General features: G+C 48.1%; 1 protein-coding gene across 1 annotated transcript in view; it reads right to left on the reverse strand.

The window, feature by feature from the left end:
* Window positions 1-783, reverse strand: part of CTNNBL1 (catenin beta like 1) — a gene marked incomplete at both ends in the record, with an annotated part of 186,229 nt that extends 185,446 nt beyond the window's left edge. Inside the window, one exon of the mRNA XM_080716304.1 lies at window positions 754-783. Within this exon, the coding sequence (XP_080572430.1) occupies window positions 754-783 (30 nt within the window). The remainder of the gene's footprint in view (window positions 1-753) is intronic.
* Window positions 784-22,559: the final 21,776 nt, after the last annotated feature.

Here is a 22,559-nt window from a genome sequence, read left to right on the forward strand (position 1 = left end):
TACATGTATGTACACACAAGTTTTTTACCCCAATATGATGTATGAATATAATGCACCAATAAAAAATTTTTAAAAATAAAAAATAATAAAATAAAATCAGCCTTCAGCCAGGCTCAATGGTAGATACCTGCAACCCCACTACTTGGGAGGCTGAAACAAGAGGATTGCCAGGTCGAGGCCAGAGCACAGTAACTTTGCAAGATCTTGTTTCAAACCTAAAGTAGTTCTGAGGTAGAGGCCCCTGGATTCAATCCGCAGTATCACCAAATACATAAACAAAATCAGCTTTCGCATCCTTTAGTCGGTAAAGCCCTCAATCCTGCTAGGTACTCATGACTGCATCCACCTTACAGATAGAAAGCTGAGACTCAAGGAAAGAGAAATGGCTTGTCCAAAGTCACACACACGGTCAGAAAAGCCAGGGCTCAAATCCAACCAAGTCCAGCGCTCTGCCGCCAACGACCTCACGCTCAGTGGCCGGGCGGAGAAGAGAGCAGAGCTGATGGCGGGGCACACGGGGCGGCACGGGGCTTCGGAGGAGCTGACGGAACCAGGCCGGGTGGGGGGCGCGAGGAGGGGAAGGGGCTCAAGCCTGGCCAAAGAATGAGTCGGAAGTGAAATGAGAGGCGAAGCGGGGTGGCAGGCGGGAGGATGAGGGGCCGGGGCCCGAGAGGAGGTGAGATGAAGGCACTCCGGCCCTGCCAGCCCTAGCCGGGCGAAGGGCAGACCCCCGGCCCTCGCGGCCCCACCTACCTGGTAGCTCAGAAGTTCGCCCACATCCATGGTTCCCGGCCCGTCAACACCTGGTTCCCTGGTTCCCTCCACTCACTCCCGAGCCGTGGGGCGCTCAGCAGCAGCTCCGGCCACACTGCCGTAAAGCGCCGCGAGCGGGGCCTCGGAGCCAATGGGAGGAAAGTGCGCGAGACCGGAGAGCCGGCCACACTGAGGTAAAAGGCCGCGCTGCCGTAAAGCGCGCTGCATTTGTACCCGCGCCGCTTCCGCCTGGGGCTGAAAGGGGCGGAGACTTGGAGGAACGAGATGAGGTGAGAGAGAAAGGACCGAAAGGAACTAGAGTTTATTGCGCGCCCCCTACAGGCAGGGCGGAGTTCGGGGAGCTTGACCTCCGCTCTTTTTGTGGGTGTGACAATAGAGATCAAACCCAGGAGCCTTCTACCCGGAGCTCCACCCTTAGCCCTATTTTATTTATTTTTTTTTGTGTTTTGTTTTTTATTTATTTACGGGACCTCAATAAGTTGTTGAGCCTACCCTCGAATCAGCCATCCTCCTGTCTCAGCTTCCCAAATACTGGGTTTATAAGCGTGGCCAACATGCCTGGCTTTGTCTTCTCTTAAAACCCTTCCACAGCGGTTTTGGCCATTTTATCCTCATTTCGCGGATGAGGAAACTGAGGTTCAGATCTGCACTGCGCAGTAGGAGACTCCGTAGCTGTAGGTGACTACCGAGCGCTTGAAACATGGCTAGGCCAAATTGAAATGTGTCAGAAGTGCAAATAAAATGCACACTGGATTTCTAAGTCTTATACTGATTACATGTTGAAATATTTTGATATTTTGGATCAAAAGAAATATAAAATGTGCAGGGCATGGTAACACATGCCTGTTATCCCAATACTTTGGAGGCTGAGATGGGAGGATCACAGGTTTGAAGCCAGCCTCAGCCACTCAGCCAAGGCTCTGGGAAATTGAATGCCACCCTGTTCTCAAATAAATAATAAAATAGGGCTGGGAGTAAATTTAACATTTTATTGACACAGTTTGTTTTTGTTTTTTAAATGTGCTTGGTAGAAATTTTAAGTTACATATCTGGACGTCATTTTCGCTTCCCATTATATTTCCATTGGATGGCACTGGCTCAGAAAGGGACTTGTCACCTGCCATGGACTAGAGTTGCTGGCAGAGAAACTGTTGGTGATCCTATTTCCCTCTCTGAGCTTCTGTCTAGTCGTCTGTGCGAGGCCCAGCAACAACTGGATGAGGTTTTGTCTACCTAAGTGATGTCAAAAGTTGGGGAAGAAAGTCGTGCATCAATCAAAGAGATTCAGAGAAAGCCTGGCGTGGTGGCGCACGCTTATAATCCCCACACTTGGGAGGCTGAGACAGGAGGATTGCGCAGGTTCGAAGCCAGCCTCTGCTCGTTTAAGAGACCCTGTTTCCAAATATATAAAAAATAGGTCTGGGAGTGTAGCCTGGAGGTATAAGGTCCTTGGGTTCTACCCCCAGTACCACCAAAAAAATAAAAATAAATTTTAAAAAAAGAGAGAGAGAGAGATTCAGAAAGTGCATCTGATCTTCTGGGATAGAAATAGAGCTCCATCTTTCAGAGGAGTGAAATCTCTCCCTGAAAGTCTTCTGCCCTTCACATTGATACTTATAATCACCGACCCCATCCCATTTCAATTTTCTCCAGTCATACAGAAACAACTTTTATTCCTGGAAGTGCCAAGTCCCCTCCTGCAAATAAGCAACTGCTCTCCTCATTATGCTTACTCCCAGCACCTCCTCCACTGCCTCTATGTCTTGTGCTTGATGGTTGACTTCTACTTTATTATTAACCTGGTTAAGTGGATTACAGGCTTCTTGAGAGCAGGGGTTTTACCTGTCAAGTTCACCATTGCATCCCCAAAGCCTAGAGCAATACCTGCTAGCAGGCAAAATTTCACAATGGGTTTTGTGGACCATGATAAGAAGGCTGGCTTTTATATTAACAAAAGCTGTGAGACCCGGTTTCAAAAGAAAAAAAAAAAAAAGAAGAAATGGAATGGTTTATGGGTGTAGCTCGGAGGTAGAATGCCCCTGGATTCAATTGCCAGCACCACACACAAATTAATTAATTAATTAATTAATTAAAACAAGGCTGGGGGTGTGGCTCAGGGGTAGGATGTCCCTGGGTCCGATTCCCAGGACCCCCTACACACAAGATTCTCCATCAGCACTCCCTGCCATTTCTCAAAAACACAGATGATTTGTGTCTCTGTATTTATTTGCCTTTTACTCATTTGCAGTCTGCTTTCCCTTCAAGATTCTCAACTCCAGAAAGCTGGAGATGCCTGGCTATACTGCTCACCATTATGACCTGAGAACCTGACACAATACCAGGCACTTAGCAGGTGTTCGCTAAATGTGTGTTGATTTATTAAGTGAGCCTGTCAATCCACTGATTGACTCTTCATTCCTGCCTCTAATACTGTCACATCCCCTCAAATCCACACCCTAAATCCTATCAATGTGACCATTCCAGTTTTTTTTATTTTCACATTTTTATTAGGGGGAGGTGCTTCCTCCTGTCGATGGAAGTGTTCACAGGGGCCCTGGCAGTGCTGGGGGTGGCTGGGCACGGTGGCATGTTCCCATGTCTGGGACAGGCACCGGGTAGTTGTAGGGTGTGGCTTCGTTGATCTTGATGGCTTATTGGTGTAGGGGCTGATTGAGGGCAGATAATAGAGAGGCCTGCGATGGTGAAGGATATGACTAGCACCGGCTGTGGGCCCGGGCGTTCTTGGGAAGGCCGCGGTCCTCGCAGCCATCTTGCTCCCTGACCATTCCAACTTTAAAGATAAGAGCATGGAAATTCAGAGCTACCCACCATGTACCAATCAAAAAACATGGGAAGAAGCCGGGCGTGATGGCGTACGCTAGTGATCCCAGCATTCGGAACGCGGAGACCAGAGGATCGTGGTTCGGGCACAGCCTCAGCTACTTAGTGAGGACCTCTGCAATGCAGTGAGACCTGGTTTCAAAATAAAGAATAGAAAATAGGCCAGGGGGTGTAGCTCAGAGGTCGAATGCCCCTGGGTTCCACCCCCAGACACCCCCCCCCAAAAAAAGCCCTGGGAAGATGACTTCAGAGTGGCCTCCACGAAGGCGCTGAGATAAGAGCACACCCAGCCGACCCGCTGGGCTGTACCTTTAAAAAAAAAATCCAGTGTGGAAGAATGGTCCTTTCTAGAAAGTTTTTAAGCAACTGTGGGCTGCCCGTGTCCCCTAAACTTCAAGCATCAGGTGGTCCATGTTATCAACAGTCGCTTCCATCTTTTGCCACCCCAGTAAATTATTTATTAGAAGGGCCTTTGAGGAAATATTCTCGAAAAACACTTACAAGGAAAGTTTGACACCAACATTGAGCTCCTAGGTTGCAATGTTGAACTGATTTGAGATATATGACAATGATGAAGGCATCCCGACTCCTCCCTTTAGGTAAAGGGAGCATCGCGGAGGGACAGTGGAAAGGAGGAGATCGTTTCTGGGGATCAAAATGCAATTTCTGGGATTCGGGAGGAGGAGTCTGGAGAGTTCCTGCTGCCTGTCAAGATGCATTGTTCTCCACCCCAGTATTAATTTTTAAATAGTTATAAAGACTGAGACATTGATAGTTTAGTGACTTGCCCATAGTCATAGCTAGCAACTGGCAAGGCTCCAACTCAAGTTTGCCTGGCTGTGTATTCCACAGTAGGGATCTGGGCTCAGTTGCCCTTTCAAACAACACAAAAACGTATGACCCAGGTGCAGGACATTCTTGAATACTAAGGAGTAATTGTCTCTCCCAGCAGGCACTGTATTAGACACAGGAGAATTTATGTTCTTCGATATACTGTGAACCAAGTAAGAACTAATTAATGGACACTCAATAAGGAATTATGGGGGGCAGGGTTGAAGTGTGATAATGAAATTGTGATTACGTTGTTAAAAGGATCCTCAGCCTTTATATATTTTTTTCTTCCAGTACTGGGGATTGAACCCAGGAGCATTCTACCTTTACACCCTCAGCCTATTTATTTTTTATTTTTTATTTTTGCAGTACTGGGGATGGAACCCAGGGGCATTCTGCCTCCGAGCTACACTTCCAGCCCTAGTTCTTATTCTTTATTTTAAAACAGGGTCTCACTGAGTTACAAAGGGCCTCACTAAGTAGCTGAAGCTGTCCATGAACCATGATCCTCCTGTCTCAGCTTCCCAAATGCAGGGATTACAAGCATGCTCCTCCATGCCTGGCTCAGTCCTATTTTTTATTCTTTATTTTGAAACAGAGTCTCATGAAGTTGCAGAGGACCTCACTAAGTAGCTGAGGCTGGCTACGAACCTGCAATCTTCCTCTCTTAGCCTCCCAAGTACTGGGATTACAAGGGAGAGCCACTACATCCAGTTTCTTTAAAGATACAAACATTTAGCCCAGCATGGTGGTGCATGCTTGTAATCCCAGTACTTGGGAGACTGAAACAGGAGGATCACAGATTCTAGATGAGCCTCAGAAAGTTAGTGAGGCCCTCAGCAACTTAGTGAGAACTTGTCTCAAAATAAAAAACATAAAATAGGGATGGGTTTAGCTTGGAGGTAGAATTCCCCTGGTTCAAACCTCTAATACTAGAGAGAGAGAGAGGGAGGGAGGGAGAGAGAGAGAGAGAGAGAGAGAGAGAGAGAGAGAGAGAGAGAGAGAGAGAGAAAGAGAAAGGGGGGGTTGTAAGGGACCAGCGGTACCCATTGCACAAAGAACAGAAAGGCTTCATTGGTCAAGTATGTTGGGCTGGAAAGTCCATGAAACCAGCATTGGCAATGACTCATGAGAAGGTAACAAGTTTCACGAATGCCTCATTCTTTTTTTTTTTTTTTTTTTTTTGGTGGTACTCGAGATAGAACCAGGGACATTCTACCTGAGCTATACCCCCAGCCCTATTTTTTATTCTTTATTTTGAAACAGGGTCTCACTGACTTGCAAAGGGCCTCACTAAATAGCTGAGGCTGGCCGTGAACCCGCATCCTCGTGTCTCAGCCTCCTGAATGCTGAGATTGCAAGCGTGCGCCACCTCGCCTGGCTACAAATGCCTCATTCTGAGAAGCTCACCCTGCAACAGTGACGCGCCCAAGTCAAGCCCTGCAGATTCTCCAGTGATGAGGGGCAGGAGAACTGTTTGTGCCATCACCACTTAGGGTCAGTGAAAGGACACTGGTCAATAACACTTGGGCGTGGGAAGTGCTACAGTTTCTCCACCAGAGTTCAAGTGCTGGAAACGTAATCCTCAGCGGTATGCTAATGTGTCTGGAGGTGGGACCTTTGGGTGATGATCGGATCAAGGAGGCTCTGTGCTCACGAATGGATAAATCCAGCTAGGGATTGATGGGTTACCAAGGCAAGGGAAAGGGGTCGTCACTTATGAGTGGGTCTGTTATAAAAGCTAATTAGGCTGTTTCTTCCAGCCTCCTCATCGTCTGCTACTTGGAACCACGTTGGGAAGCAAGCCCTCACCAGATATGATTCCTTGATCTTGCACTTCACAACCTCCAGAACTATAAGCAATAGATTTATTTTAAGCCAAACATGGTGGCACATGCTTGTAATTCCAGTTCTTGAGAGGCTGAGATAAGAGGATCACAGGTTGGAAGCCAGCATCAGCAACTTAGTAAGACCCTGTTTCAAAAACACAAAATAAAAGTCAGGTTGGGAGTGTAGCCCAGAGGTAGAATGCCCCTGGACTCAACCCCCAGGACTACTCACAAATTTTTTTTCTTTGTATATTAACCAGCCTCAAGTATTCTGTTACAGCAACAAAAAAGTACTAAAACAGGAAGTAAGCAGGTTCTCAGCCTGTGAGCGTCAGCAGTTATTTATTAGCCAGTATTAGCACCCAAGATATGCATTAGGTATCTGTTACAGTGTCATAAGCTGCCCTGAAGCTTAGTGACTTAAATAATGATAAACATGTATTTTCTCACAGTTTCTGTGAATCAAAAACTTAGAAGCAGCTTAGCAGGGTGGTTCTGGCTCAGAGCCTCCCGTGAGCTCCTAATCAAGATGTCAGTCATTTCCAAGATGGCTCAGTCACTTGTCTTGCAAGGTGATGCTGACTGAGGTTTCTGCAGTGTAACTGGCTTCCCCCAGGTGACCCCAGAGAGCAGAGGGGAAGACAGATGTCTTTTTGTGTTTTGTTGTTGTTGTTGTTGTTGTTGTTATTGTTGTTGTTTTGGACTGGGTTTTTTGTGGGTTTTGTTGTTGTTGTTTTGTGGTACTGGGAGTGAAATCCAGGGGCTTTTCTACCTCTGGGTTATACTCCCAGACCTATTTTCTACTTTATTTGGAAAAAGGGTCTCACTAAGTTGCTGAGGCTGGGTTCGAACCTGTGTGATCCTCCTGTCTCAGCCTCCCAAGCACGGGGATTATAAGCGTGCGCCACCACGCCCGGCTGGACTGGGGTTTGAACCCAGGGGCATTCTACCTCCAAGATACTCTCTCACTATGTCTGTCTGTCTGTCTGTTTGGTTTTTGTTTTGCTTTGGTTTGGTTTGAGGATTGAACCCAGGGGGCATTCTACCTCATTTTTTTTTTTTTCCTAAAATGGGGATGGAACCCAAGGGCATTCTATCTCCAAGGTATATTCCCAGTCCTGTTTTTTTTATTCTTTATTTTGAAACAGGGTCTCACTAAGTTGCAAAGCGCCTTCCTAAGTGGCTGAGGCTGGCCGTGAACCTGCGGTCCTCCCGTCTCAGCCTCCCAAGTACTGGGATTACAAGTGTGCATCACCACACCCACATGCCGTTTTTATTTTGAAACAGGGTCCCACTAGGTTGATGAGAATCTCACTACTTACTGAGGCTCTCCTCAAATCTTATTATAGCTGTAAATAATAATTGTTGTAAATATAACTATACTTACAACTATCATTACAATTTATGTTGCCATCGTCCTTATTATAGTTGTAAAAGCATTGAGGGCTCTTTTCCTCAATTCAACTAAGATTTGTTGAATTGAGAAATTAAAACTCATAGCTTATTGCAGCTTCAATAAGTCTTCCCTACAAAATCAGTAGAAAATAGAAAGGGAAGAGAAGAAAAGCCAGCGTGCCTGGCAGCCACATTGGAGAGCCCGAAAATGGAACTCTGCCCCGCTCTTCATCTTCGGCCTTTAAATACAGATTTTGTATTGGTATGTTCTTATCAGCGTTACCAAGGCAACAGGATAGTAACTTATTTCTTAGGCAGGTAGTGCCTCTTTGTCTCCAGGCAGTGCACTGGCTAAGTGTAGGGGTCGATAATCTACCTTGCTTTTACCTCTATAGCACCGGGCTGTGTTGGTTGCCCATCACCTGGGTGCTTTGAAGCAGCACGTGGAGTTTGCACAGTTTACATTTGTGAGTCCCAAAGAAGAGGAGGGAAACAGAGGGACTAATTTGAGCCAGTGTAGCTGTGTGTAATTTCTAAGAGTAAGGCATAAAGCTTTTGCTATCTTTACGGCTCTGAAATGCACCAAGCAGAGTCACTGTAATCTTAAGGTTTGCAATGACCTCTACATATTTTTAGGGCTAAAGGCTTTACGATGGGTAAGCATCATCAGGACAAACCACAGAGAGAGGGGGGAGCTCGGCAGTGTGGCAGCTGCCGCCCCTCCCTGCCTGAGTGCCTGGGCAGCGCCCAGGCTTTGACTGCTTTTTACATTTTGGAAATTAATACCGAAGCAATTTTCCAATACCCGAACACTCCTGTCTCAGCCTCCCAAGTACTGGGATTACACGCGTGCTTTATGTATTTATTCATTTTGTTTTAGGTGAAGCAGAGTCTCACTAAGTTGCTGGGGGCCTGGCATAGTTGCTGCGGCTGGCCATGAAGCTGTCATCCTCCTGTCTCAGCCTCCCAAGCACTGGGATTACAGGCGCGCACCACCACGGCCAGCTTGCCACAGTGTCTTTTGTGATCTAGTCTTACAATTCGCCATCCACAATGTTCCATAGATTGCACAGGCCAGATCTGTTCTCTGTGGAAGGGGACTACACCGGGCTTGAACTCCAGAAAGTGAGACTGACTGGTGCCACCTCGGGAATGGAGCCTCCGAGTGGCCAAGCCTTCAGCTGGCTGCAGTCTCATGACACATGGAGCCAGAACCAGCCTTCAAAGCCATCGCTGAATTCCTGGTCCACAGTGATGGCAAAATAATACACACTTTTCGTTGTCTTAACCGCCTAAATTTTTAGGTAACTTGTTGTGTAGCCATAGTTATGCAAAAGGCAAGCAGGTTAGGTACCTGAGATTGACCGTCCCACCTTTAGTAACCATCGTGACCAACTGATGAACCATGTGCCTGATTAACACTCATTAGATGTTCTGAATCATTCCCAGCAAATAGCAGTGAAATTAACGCCAGCAACGACGAAGGCAGAAAACACTTCTGCACCCAGATCAGAAAGACCAGCTGCTAAACCTGCACCTTCTCAGAGAGGACCGGGATGTGCACGAGTATATTTTTGAAAACACTGAGCAGTCTTTTAAGAGAACTGCTTGACTTTGTTTTATCCATGTTTTCCAAGCCCATTGGCCCACAAAAGATGTTTTTCAGGTTTCACACCTGATAGCAGCCTGTGAACCTATTAATATAATTCAGGAAAAATGAATCACATTCTTAGAAAATTATTTTCAGAGAATCTTCAACCTTCTCAGAAAATCCTTTGCAGGGAAATTGCAATTATTATTATTGTTGTTGTTGTTATTATTATTGTTGTTGTTGTTGTTGTTGTTGTAGTACTGGAGATTGAACCCAGGGGCATTCTACCTCTGAACTACAACCCCAGCCCTATTTGTTATTCTTTATTTTGAAACTGCCTCACTTGCAGAGGGCCTAAGTAGTTGAGACCAGCCTCAAACCTGTAATCCTCCTGTCTCAGCCTCCCAAGTACTGGGATTACAAGTGTATACCACCACACTTGGCAGGAAATTGCAATTTTTTATGAGAATAAGTCATATACATACCCAAGTATTTATTTATTTGTTGTTCCTAGGGAATGAGCCCAGGGATGTGCCTGTATGTGTGTATAGATGGTGTGCGTGTGTGTGTGTGTATGTGTGTGTGTATGTATGTGTGTATGTATGTGTGTGTGTTACTGGGGATTAAACCCAGGAGCATTCTACCTCTGAGCTACAGCCCCGGCCCTATATTATTTTTTATTTTGACACAGGGTCTTGCTAAGTTGCAGAGGTTGGCTTTGAACCTGCAATCTTCTTTTCTCAACCTCCCAGGTACTGGGATTACAGGTGATCACCACCATGTCCAGGTCCATACCCATATGAATGGACAGGCCTGGCATCCTGAGTGTACAAAATGCTTTGCTGACACTGGTTAGCCTCTGACCCAGAGCTTCCACTTGTGTCCATATCTCAGCCAGCTCGCAGGAAGGACTGAGTCATTTCTGGGTGTGGGTGTGTCATTTACGCCCCTGCTTGGTCCTCTCCAGGAGCTCCTGCTCTGGCTCTTCCCTGGTCCCTGCTGCCCCCAGTCACTTGGAAGGAAAGCCGTGCCCCTGCCACAGCCACACCCAGAGAAGATGCAGGGTTTTGCACCTGCGCATTAGTGGTGATGCTCTCTCAGTAACGAGAGAGAGGTGGCTTTCATTATTTTCTTTTTAATTATTTGTACTTTCTCCATTTCTATCCTGAACCACTATTATACAAGTAATAAAATAATATGTAATTTTGGGGTTGTTTTTTTTTTTGGTACTGAGGATGGAACCCAGGGGCATTGTACCTCCTACACCCCCAGCCCCTTTTTTTTGAAACAGGGTCTCACTGAGTTGCAAAGGACCTCACTAAGTAGCTGAGGCTGTCCGCAAACCACGATCCTCCTGTCTCCGCTTCTCGAATGCTGGGATTACAAGCATGCGCCCCCCACGGCTGGCTTATAAAATATTTTAAAATCTATAAAAGTAATAATTTTTTATCTTCATGGGTTTTGTTTTTGTTTATTTGTTTGTTTTGTATTTGATATTAAACACAGAGGTATTCTGCAATCCCAGCCCTTTTTGCTTCTTTTATTGAAACTGGGTCTCGAGAAGTTGCTGAGAGTCTTGCTAAATTGCCGAGGCTGGTCTCAAACCTGTGATCCTCCTATTTCAGCCTCCCAAATACTGGGATTACAGGTGTGTGCCACTGCATCCTGCTCTTCATGGCATTTTTTAAAGTTAGCTGTAATGTCCATACCTTGGGCTTCATAAAATTACATACATCTGTCCCCTTTGGATACACGCCACCCCCACCACCCCCCTAATCACCCTATTTTTCTCCATGATAAACAGCCACTGCTGGCATTTAGGAATGGATTTTTATAGAGCTCATTACATTTTTATATTTATATTTTGATTTATGTTATATATTTTTTATTTATACCACAAGCTTACTCCGGAAAGGATTTCAGGTGGCTTACAAAGATACATAAAACATCGCTAAGTAGCATAAATTAAACAATGTATGAGAAAAAAGAAGAAGAGCAAGGCAAGGGTGTAAAACAGAGATAGAAAGGAAGCTAATACACAGAGTCCTGCTTGGCTTGCTCTGGGGAGGCCATGGCTGCTTTTAAGCTGCTAACTGGCAAGTATGAAAACAAAAACTTGTCCACTAATGACTTGTCCCTTCCAACTCAACCAGCTCACTTAGTGTTTTCTATGAGGAAAAGCCTGGTGCAGTGGCCTACGCCTATCAGCCCAGTACTTGGTAGGCTGAGGCAGGAAGATTGCAGGCTGGGGGTCAGTCAGTGTACAGTAACTTAGCAAGTTACTTAAAATAGCAAGACCCTATTTTAAAATTAAAAAAAAAATAGCCAGGCATAGTGGCACACACCTGTAATCCCAGTACTTGGGAGGATCTCAAGTTTGAAGCCAGCCTCAAGCCCTCCACAACTTAGTGAGATCCTGTTTCAAAAAAAAAAAAAAAAACAATAGGGCTAGAAGTATAGCTCAAAGGTAGAATGCTCCTGAGATCAATCCTCAGTACTAAAAACATAAAATAGGCTGGGGGGTGTAGCTCAGAGGTAGAATGCCTCTGGAGTCAATCCCCAGTACCAAATAAACAAATAAATATAAAAAATAAAAAAGGGCTAGGGATGTAGCTTAGTGGTAGAACACCCCTGGGTTCAATCCCCAGTATCACACCAAAATAAATAAATAAATAAATAATCTTTGAAAAGTTAAAAAAAGCAAAGGTGGATTAATGAATAACAAGAATAAAAATGTCCTAACGACCTCCCTCAGTCTGCAGGTCCTGTTGTCTAGTCTGCGCACCACCAACACAGACCTCTCTCCTCTCACCCCTCCCTCTTGATTTTCACTCCAGTTCACTCCCTCCCCTGCGTCCTTCCTGAAAAGAATCAGTTCAGGTTCTTGGTTTCTCTTGAATTTATCTCTGCACCCAGTATTTCAAATGGCAGAAGAAAGCCCCCCCCAAATCCTCGTTCATTCATTTATTCATTCACTCATTCATTCAACAAAGTGTTCATTGAGTCCTTGCAACATACCAGGCAGTGTCCTGGGCCCTGGGATTGAGTCTAATCACATGATTACATAGACTCAGCAGAGCTTTTAAATCAAAGAACGTGTCTGACAGAAGATGAGCTGTCAGTGACCCTCCCCCAGATCCCCTCAGCTCTACCTTTCAACATACACCTGGCAGACATCCAATGGCCAGCAACTGGCTTTCTTTGCCCGAGTTTCTTTACAACTAGAACACACCTCACTTGCCTATGGAGCAAGTCAGATGTGCCAAAGGATTTGCACTCCAACACACACACTCAATAACGGCCCATAGCCTGACATCACTTAGTAGATAAACACCCAGCCAGTGCTGCTCACTGACCCGAAGTCTCCAGTGGGATCCAGCCACAGGTTTAACAGTGTAACCTACTCCATAATCACTCCACCGGCCCCCCTTTCCTTCCCCACCTCACCTTCCCACTCTCTATTTCCAGGGGTTTCCTGGGATCTTCCACCAACTAAACTCCAGACACCTGATCCTTAGCTCAAGCTTTTAGGAGATCCCCGACATGGGGATCTACAGTAAGAGCAATTAATTTGAGGGTAGCAGAGGAGGTCGGGGTAGACCAGCTGTCCAAATAGGAGATGCTCTGGACCTTTGTAGCACAAGCAGGGAGTGGAGATAAAATCACAGGACCAAGTGTTGCAGCGGGTATGCAGAGGAAGGGAGAGGAGACGTGAAGGCTGCCTCCTGAGCTTCTGTCCCCCTTAGAAGGAGGGCAAGGGGAAAGGTCAAGAATACATATGTTAATATCTTTGTGCATGTCAGGGAACAGCTTGTAACCACCAGACTTTCTGGAACTCGCTGCTATCTGCTCACCCTGCCTTGACTCATCAGACTCTAGAGCAACCCAGCTGCCGTCGTCCCAGGGAAGCTTGCATTTTCTCCTGCAGGGCAGGATCCAATAACAGTGTTCTCATCCAATAAAGGAGGCTGGCGCACAGGGACAAAATATTGAATTAAAAACAATACCAGAGCCGCTGAGCTCGCGCCACCCCTGAACTGCCTGCGCGTGCTTTTGCTCTGCAAATTGGTAACGGGAGCCCCAGGGAAATACTGTCCAGGAGAGAAAGGGGGGAGGGAGGGAGAGAGGGAGGGGAAAGGAGCGGGAAGCAAAGTCAACTCTTTGCCACAGTTGACTGAGCCAGCACCAGGGAGCAGAGCAAGGACCTGGCTACTAGAAACCCAGCCCTGAGCTCTGAGCCTTGGTCCTGGCTCCGCGGATCTGCCTTCAGGTGGCAGGAAGGCACTAGGTCATCAGGGCTCCGCCCTCATGAACCTAATTAGTGCCCTTAGAAAAGGTGACCAAGGGAGATCTCAGGGAGGCTTGCAAGGTATCCTCCACCCTCCACCCAAAGAGTGGTTTTCAAAAGTTTGGGGGTTTTTTTGTTTTGTTTTGTTTTTTGTTTTTTTGTACTGGGGATTGAACTCAGGAGCATTCTACCTCTGAGCTACACCCTTTTAATTTTTTGTTTAGAAACAGGGTCTTTCTAGGTTGCTGAAAGTCTCACTAAGTTGCTGAGTCTGGTCTCAAACCCGCGATCTGCCTGCCTCAGTCTCCCAAGTACTGGGATTACAGGCATGTGCCACCACCATGCCCATCTGATGCCCACTGTTAAGGCCACCAGCATGTCTCCACCATGTTTCAATGGTGGAAGCTCCTATGGGCCCTGACGGAACTAGGGGTTTGGAAGTTATCAGTGCATTTGGGTTGTTGAGGCTCCGGTGGACATGAGTGAGGTTACTCAGAGACTGGGCAGAGTGGGAAGCTCAGAGGCCAGGCCAAGGCACAGGGACTTGCTCAGTGACCTGGCCAAGGATGAAAGTGGCCCTGGTGGCATGGCTTCCCAAAGCCACCTCAGAGCAAAGACCACAGCTGTGGAGGGTGAGCCAGACCCTGGGCAGACAGGGGTGTGGGAAAGTGCCAGTTAACTTGAATTAAGGCAAAAAGGAGACTGTTGGCTCCTGGTATCTGAGAAGACCGGGTGCTCCCTCTGAGGTGGGGCAGTGGTACCCGGTGGCCACGAGGACTCAGGCACCACCAGCCGGAGGCTGCAGGACCAGCCCCATCATTTGTCTCCACTTCTCTCCTTCTCTCAAGTTGCACCCTGGCTCCTTCCACGTAGCACAGCACAACTACCCAGCTGCCAGATGGACATCTCACATTTGTGTCTTTAAAGACATCGACTCTGCCCCTAAGTTTAAAACTCCAAATGACGAGCTGGGCACAGTGGCTCATGACTTCAATTCCAGTACTTGGGAGCTGAGATAGGAGGATGGCATGTTTGTTACCAACCTCAACAAATAAAGATAAAGCTGGAGCCAGGCCTGGTGGCACACGCATATAATCCCAGCATTTGGTAGGCTGAGACGGGAGGATCGTGGTTCACGGACAGCCTCAGCTACTTAGTGAGGCCTTCCGCAACTCAGTGAGACCCTGTTTCAAAATAAAGAATAAAAAAATGGGCAGGGAGTGTAGCTCGGAGGTCAAATGCCTCTGGGTTCCATCCCCAGACCCGTGGAAAAAATAAAAAAATAAAGCTGGGCATGGTGTCGCAGCTTTAGTGAGGCCCTTTGCAACTCAGTGAGACCCTGTTTCAAAATAAAGAATAAAAAATTAGGGCTGGGAGTGTAGCTCAGAAGTAAAATGCCCCTGGATTCAATCCCCAGTACCACAAAAATACATACATACATACATACATACATACATACATACATACAGCTGGCAGTGTAGCTCAAAGGTAGAATGCCCTGGGTTTACTCTGCAGTACCAAAAAAAAAAAAAAATCAATGATTTCTAACCAGTCTAGCTTTGAGCAGGTGTCCACCATGGCCAGAGAGATGGAACCTCATGCAATCAGAGGGGTGGAGGAAGGAGGCGTGGTCCCCAGAAGGTGGGCAGGGAGGGAGGCAGACATGGCAAGACAAAAGTGGACCCCACACGGCAGGGGCATCCTTGATAGCAAGACCTAGAGAGTTCAGCTGACCCAAGGCCTCTCAGGGCAAGCCATGCTGGGCACGAGGCCGCACACTGTGAGCCCAGTACTCAGGAAGCTGAGGCAGGAGTATGGCAGGGCTGAGGACAGCCTCGGCAATGCAGCCAGACTCTGCAACCTAGTGAGACATGTTTCAAAATAAAAAATAAAATAAAATAGAGTTGAGAGTATAGCAGAGAGAGAGAGAGAGAGAGAGAGAGAGAGAGAGGAAGAAGAAGGAGGAGGAGGAGGAGGAGGAGGAGGGAGGAGAAGGAGGGAGGAGGAGGAGGAGGGAGGGGGGGAGAAAGGAAGGGATGGAGAAAGGATGGGCAGCCAGCCATGATGGTGGAAAGCCAGGGAGTCAAACAGAGCAGGGAGGGAGGGTGAAGGCTCAGCTTTATTGCCTGTTGTCTTCGTGGTGGGTAAGGCTCAAGCCGGGGGTAGACAGCGTCTTCTGCCTGCCATGTCCTTCTCCTTTGGTGAAACTTGCTTGTTTGTATGTGTGTGTGTGTGTGTGTGTGTGTGTGTGTGTGTGTGTGTAGGGGGACTACTGGGGATTAAACCCAGGGGCATTCTATCTCTGAACTATCCCCAGTCCTATCTAATTTGATTTTTTTTTGTACTGGGGATTCAATCCAGGGGCATTATACCTCTGAGCTACATCTCCAGACATATATATATATATATATATATATATATATATATATATCTATCTATCTATTTATTATTTTGAAACAGGCTCTTGTTGAGGGTCTTGCTAAATTGTGGAGGCTAACCTCGAGCCTGCAATCTTCCTGTCTTAGCCACCCAAGCACCAGGATCACAGGCGTGCGGCACCATATCCAGATTTTAAGGCAGTTTTGAGAATCAGGAGGAATAATGTATCTGAGATTATTACTAATAATCTCCTTGCAGAGAAGGGACAAGAGGGAGATGGTAGAATGGAAATCAGCAAGCTGGACTGGGCAAAATTCAACTCAGCAAGAAGAAAGCAGAAGTCATTCCAAGGTGCCAAGCATAGGCCCCTCCCCCGGTCATTCCCTTCTCCCTGGCTCCCCCAAGAAAGTCATTTTTCATCCCAAAGTCATTTGGCTTCGAGAGAGGGGCGCGACGCGGTGGCAGGGTCTGCATTGTGGCTGCCCCGCCGCCATCCATCACTTGCCGACAGGAACTCACCTCCCACAAATAAAGTTATGACAAGCGTCCCCAACCCATTCTTTCAGCCGTCGCCTCCCTGTTTCCATCATCCGTGACATTATAAGCCATCAGCCGAGCTGTTTGTCACGCCTCTGACAGGGCCTTGGCGACGCGGGCAGCGGGGCAGTGCTAAGGTGAGGCTGGGCTGGAGGGTGGGCGTCCCGTTACCCCCACACCGCCACCGCCATTGGCGATCCTGCCCTGTCCCACGTGTGCCCTACGAAGGGCTTCTCCCCCGTGGGGCAGGGGCCCAGAGGCACTGTGCGACCGAGAGGGAATAGCTCATGTACTCACTCAGCAAACATCAGTGAATGTCCCTGCTGTGCCTCAACCTGGCAGGTGCTCTGCAGACTCAGAGGGGAGCCCCGCACAGCCCTTGCCCTTGAGGAGCCCGTGCACGTGGGAGTGCAGAACAAGCGGTGTCAGCAGGCAGTGCCAGCGCCATTGGCAGAGGAGGTTTGGGGGACCGTGGGAGCTCAGGGAAGGGCAGGAACATGGGGTGGGGAGGGCTCTTGGGGGAGGTAGCACTTGAGCTGAGACCGGCAGGGCAAGGAGGAGCCTGGTGAGGGGCCGTGAGAACGGGTCCTTCAGTGGTCTCCTTTCTTCTCTGCAGGTGCGTCTACTTGCAAGCCCCGGAGGGCACAGGGCATAGAGATTTGGGAAGGGAAGAGGACCAGGCAAATGTACAGAGGTTCTGGATGTGTGTCCTGGGGTGTTGTAATAAATTACTGCACACTGAATGACCTAAAGCAACAGAAATGTGTGCTCTTACAGTTCCAGGGATCAAAGGTTTAAACTTGAGGGATCGGCAGGTAGGCTCCCCCCGGAGGTGCTAAGGAACACAGTCCATGCCTGCTCCCTGGCCTCCAGCGACTCAGTATTGGTGCTCAGTACTCCTCAGCTATAGGCACATGTCTCCCGCCTCCGCCCTGCTGCCGGCATCCCCACGGGCCTCCTTGCTGGGTCTCAGCCTCATCTCCCTTTTCTTTCTCTCACAAGAACATCTCATTGGATCTAAGAGCCCACCCCAAATTTCAGGATGATTTAGCCTCGAGATTCTCCACTTAATTATAGCTTCAAAGACCCTATTTCCACATAAGATCACATTCCGAGGGGCAGGCAGATTCAGGGGGCAGAGTGGCTGGAACATCAAGACTGGACCCGCTCTAGGTCCCTCTCTCCCACTCCTGGTAAGCCAGCAGCACGCGGCAGGTGGCTACGTTGGTGGCCCTAAGGCCCGCATCCCAGCCTTCATGCCCCTGTGAGCTGCTGTCTGCACTGAACGCCGGGCTCAGCCGGGTCACCTGCTTGGCCCGCTGGGATACTAGCATGTGCAAGCAGGAAGAGGCTTCATGAGCTTGCGTGTATTTGCGCTGATGTCTTGGAGTGCTTCCCTTGGGCTCTGATGCACGCTGACGCTCTTGCCGAAGAGAAAGACCTTGGGTAGGAGACCTGGAAGATGAGTTGCAAAAGCAGAACTAAGACACCCTGGCTAACAGTCGCCAGGAGTTCCAGGCCCTGACGACGGCCTGCCCTTGTGGGCTAGGGCGTTCTATCACTAGTGCAGTTTAGAGTTGCCAGCACCCAGTTAATGATAAAAAGTAGATAGACTTTTATTTGCATTACTATCATTTTTTCTGTGTGTTTGTGCTACTAAGGATTAAACCTAGGGGCATTCTGTTTCTGAGCTACACTCCCAGTTTTATTTCATCTTATTTTATTTTGAAACAGGGTCTCACAAAGTTGGAGAGGGCCCCACTAAGTTGCTGCGCTAGCCTTGAACCTATAATCCTCCAGTCTCCACCTCTCAAGTATTGGGATTACAGGCCTGGGTCATTCCACTTGGCTACTGCTCTCATCTTTAAGCTCTCTGCAAAATATGTACCTTCTACTGCCTACACCAAGAGGAGACCACACTCACTGCCCCAACATATTCCCCCCAACACACACATTCTGTTGCTACAGAATTGTGAGAAATAACAAATTATTGTAATTTAAAGCCTCTAAGTTCCAGGGTGGTTTGTTATGCAGCAATGAATCACTGAAACATACTTAGAGCTACATTTCTAATCTTTCAAGCTGTAGGTTCAAGCACACAGCCAAGAAGAGCAAGACTGTCCTGGCAGTTCCCTACAAATGACCTGGAATTCACTCCGATTGGGTGCTTTTGAGTCATGTGCCAGGTCTGAGTCAATGGCAGGGCTATGGAAATATGAAACACTGACTGATTGGCTCAGCCTAGGGAAATATGAGACACTGATTGGCTCAGCCTAGGGAAATATGAGACACTGATTGGCTCAGCCTGGGTCCTGTGCTTCATCCTGGAGCCGGAAGTGGAGCCCTACTTGAACTGAAAATGGGGGAACTCGTAAAGGAAGACAGGGTGGAAAGGAGACACAATGCTAAGGACACATCATGAGAGTGAAGATCAGGGAAAGTATACTTAATACTTTGCATCTAGTTACTGAAAGGAAATGGACAAAAATTGGTTCCCAGAGCGAAGGGCACTATGGAATGGTATAAAGACCATAAAACTTTGGCCACAGACATTCCTGGGTTCAAATTCTGGCTTTAATTCTAACTTACTTCCTGGAAACCGCTTTGGGCTGCTTAACCTGTGTACTCATCTGTAAAATAGACTTGTCCATTTCTATGCCTATGGAGGTGCTGAGAGTTCAACCCGATCCTGGTTATCATAGTCACAGAGAAAGGCTGACCAGAATGCCCCCTCCTTTTTTAATACTAGGCCTGTTACAAGGACAGTCTACCTCTGATCTATACCCCTAGTCCTCTTTTTTGTGTGTGGTACTGGGGATTAAACTTGGGTATTCTATGTCTGAGCTACACCCCAGCCCTATTTTATTTTTTATTTCAAAACAGGATCAGGCCAAATTGTTGGGTGCTGCTGGCCTCAAACCTGTGATCCCCCCTGCCTCCACCTCCCAAGTACTGGGATCACAGGTGTGCCATGCCGGGCTCCCAGACCACGCCTTCAAGGAAGGCCTTGCTGCTGGGTGTGTGGAGTACGGTCAGCAGACGGCCTCCAGCTGTCCACCCTTTCAGGTTCGCCTCAGCTGTGGAGGGCCACCTGGCCTGAGGTCACAACCTTCCCAGGGCTGCCAGCATCTGGCACCTGAGCAAACAGAGTTTAAAGGTCTGGCAGGTTCAGCCAGATGGACAAGAACTCTGCCAGCAGTGCCTGTGCCTGAGTTCCTGTGGGAGCTGAGGCTTTGCGGGGCCTGCATCACCGTGGACTTTTCTCTCCTCCAATCCTGCTTTCTCTTCCCCTTCACCAGTGTGCATCCCTCGTAAATATCTAGCACTCTGCTAGGAGTGGTGGTGCACACCTGTAATCTCGGCACTTGGGAGACTGAGACAAGAGGATCGCGGGTTGAAGGCTAGCTTTAGTAATGTAGCCGGACTCTCAGCAACCTAGTGAGACTCTGTTAAAAACAAAAAGGGCTGGGAGTATAGCTTGGAGGTAGAATGCTCCTGGATGCAATACTCAGCAAAACACACACACACACACACACACACACACACACACACACACACACACACCCCTAGCACCCAAACTCTGCTTATGAGCCACCAAGCTGTGATAGATGTCAAATGCCTAGCCCAGCAACTGGCATGCAGAAGGCCTCGGGTAAAAGTTTGCTGAATGAAAATTGGCTACTCAGTCAGGAAAATGAGAAAAGGAAAACGAGGGGGTGGGCAAGGGAAGCTGCTGGGAAGGGGGCCGCAGGCTGCCAAGAGCAGCTCCCTCCCGGGAGGGGAGAGGGTCTCTCCAGGGGCGCCTGCAGCCCCTGCCTGCCAAGGACTGGGTCAGTTATGACTTAGACGTCAGGCATGGCAGCAGATCTAGAGACAGGGACAAGCTGGGGTCCCAAGGCCAGGGGAGGTGGCCCCCGGAGAGGTGATAGTTCAAGTCCTATAGCACAAGCCATCTTGCTTGTCTGGAGAAGCTCCGGGTTCTAGATTCTTGGAAGAGGAGAATCAGCTTTCTAAGGCCAGCCATAGTTACTCAACTACAGACAACTCTTTATACACACACACACACACACACACACACACACACACACACATTTAAAGTGCACTGAGCCAGGTGTTGTAGCATACACCTGTGATCCCAGTACTTGGGAGGCTGAAACAGGAGGATTGCAGTTTCAAGGTCAGCCTCAGTAAGTAGTGAGATGCTCATTAACCTAGTGAGACCCTGTTTCAAAATAAGAAATAAAAAATTGGGCTGGGGGTATAGCTCAAAGGTAGAATGCATCTGGGTTCAATCACACACACACACACACACATACACACACACACACAAATAAATAAAATGAAATTGGCACTGGGAATTTGGGGATTGAACCTAGGGCCTCATGCATGCTACCAAGTGCTCTACCACTAAGCTGCACCTCCAGTCTTTTTAGTTTTATTCTGAGACAGGTCTTTCTGAGTTGCCCAGGCTGGCCTCAAACTTTTCCATCCTCCTGCCTCAGCCTCCTGTGCACCTGGGATGACAAGTGTGTGCCACTGTGCCTGGCTACACACAACTCTTTTTTTTTTTTTTTTTTTTTTGCAGGTCTGGGGATGGAACCCAGGGGCATTCAACCTCCAAGCTACACCCCCTGCCCTATTTTTTATTCTTTATTTTGAGACAGGGTCTCACTAAGTTGCAGAGGGCCTCACTAAGTAGTTGATGCTGTCCACGAACCGCGATCCTCCAGTCTCAGCCTCCCGAATGCTGGGATTACAAGCGTGCACCACCACGCCCGGCTTTATTCTTTATTTTGAAACCAGATCTCACTGAGTTGCAGAGGGCCTCACTAAGTAGCTGAGGCTGTCTGCGAACCGCGATCCTCCGGTCTCAGCCTCCCAAATGCTGGGATTACAAACGTGCACCATCACGCCTGGCTTTACAGACAACTCTTGAGTCTGGGAACAAGGGAGTCTCTGTTTTGAAAGATCCTGATGTTTTCAGGCCAGAAGGAGCCATGCCAGCTCTCCCCTTGAGCTTCTCTGTCTCCCTAAACCCAGGGTGGGGCCCCACTGGGCAGCCTGTGTGCCTGGATCACCTTCATCTGGGCAGAGTGGGCAAATCCCAGGCTGCCAGGTCTTGGGTGCGCCAGTATGAAGACACAAGAGGAAACCAGTCTCTTTACGGGAGCGTGTTTCTGAAGGGAGACACTGCATGAGCACAGGTCCCTGAGGGAAAGGGCGGCGTGTGCACAGGGATGGGGCCAGGGACCCTGGTTACTGCAGGAAGGACCGTCTTTATTAAAGTAAGTTAGGGTTTCGGGGGAAATAACTCACAAAGCACCTGACAGGTGCGCTGGAGACAGTCACTAGCCATCACCTCCTTTTCTCTTCTGCTCAAAAATCTCTGCTCTTGCTGGGTGTGGTGGCTCATGTTTGCAATCCCCGTGCTTTGGAGGCTGAGACAGGAGGATTGCACAGATTTGAAGCCAACCTCAGCTACTTAGCGAGGCTCTCAGCAACTTAGTGAGACCCTGTTTCCAAATAAAATATAAAATAGGTCTGGGAGTATAGCCCAGAGGTAGAAAGCCCCTGGGTTCTACCACCAGCCCAGTACCACCAAAAAAAAAAAAAAAAAAAAAAATCTGCTCTTTGTATTTCTGCATTGTCCATATTCACGGTGAGGGCTTCTGGGAAAATAAAAAGGTTACCCAGAAAGTAACCAGACCCAAAAGGTACCAGACCCATCTCCCCACCCAGAAAGAGCCACGGATCACAGTCTATGGGGCTGTCTGCACAACACAGGCCAGGACTCCTGACTGTGGAAGCAGAGAGGGTAGCTGTCTGATTGTAGAAACACCCAGGATGAGGATATTTGAAATGGATTTATTTTATTTTATTTTTGCGGGAATAGGGATTGAATCCAGGGGCATTCTAACTCTGAGGTATACCCCTCCCCCAGTCCTATATTTTATTCTTTATTTTGAAACAGATCTCACTAAGTTATGGAGGGCCTCACTAAGAAGCTGAGGCTGGCCGCAAACCTGTGATGATCCTCCTGTCTCAGCCTCCCAAGTACTAGGATTACAAGCATGCGCCACCACTCCGGGCTTTG

This window comes from Muscardinus avellanarius, assembly GCF_963383645.1.
Source record: "Muscardinus avellanarius genome assembly, chromosome: 19".
Taxonomy (NCBI): Eukaryota; Metazoa; Chordata; class Mammalia; order Rodentia; family Gliridae; genus Muscardinus; species Muscardinus avellanarius.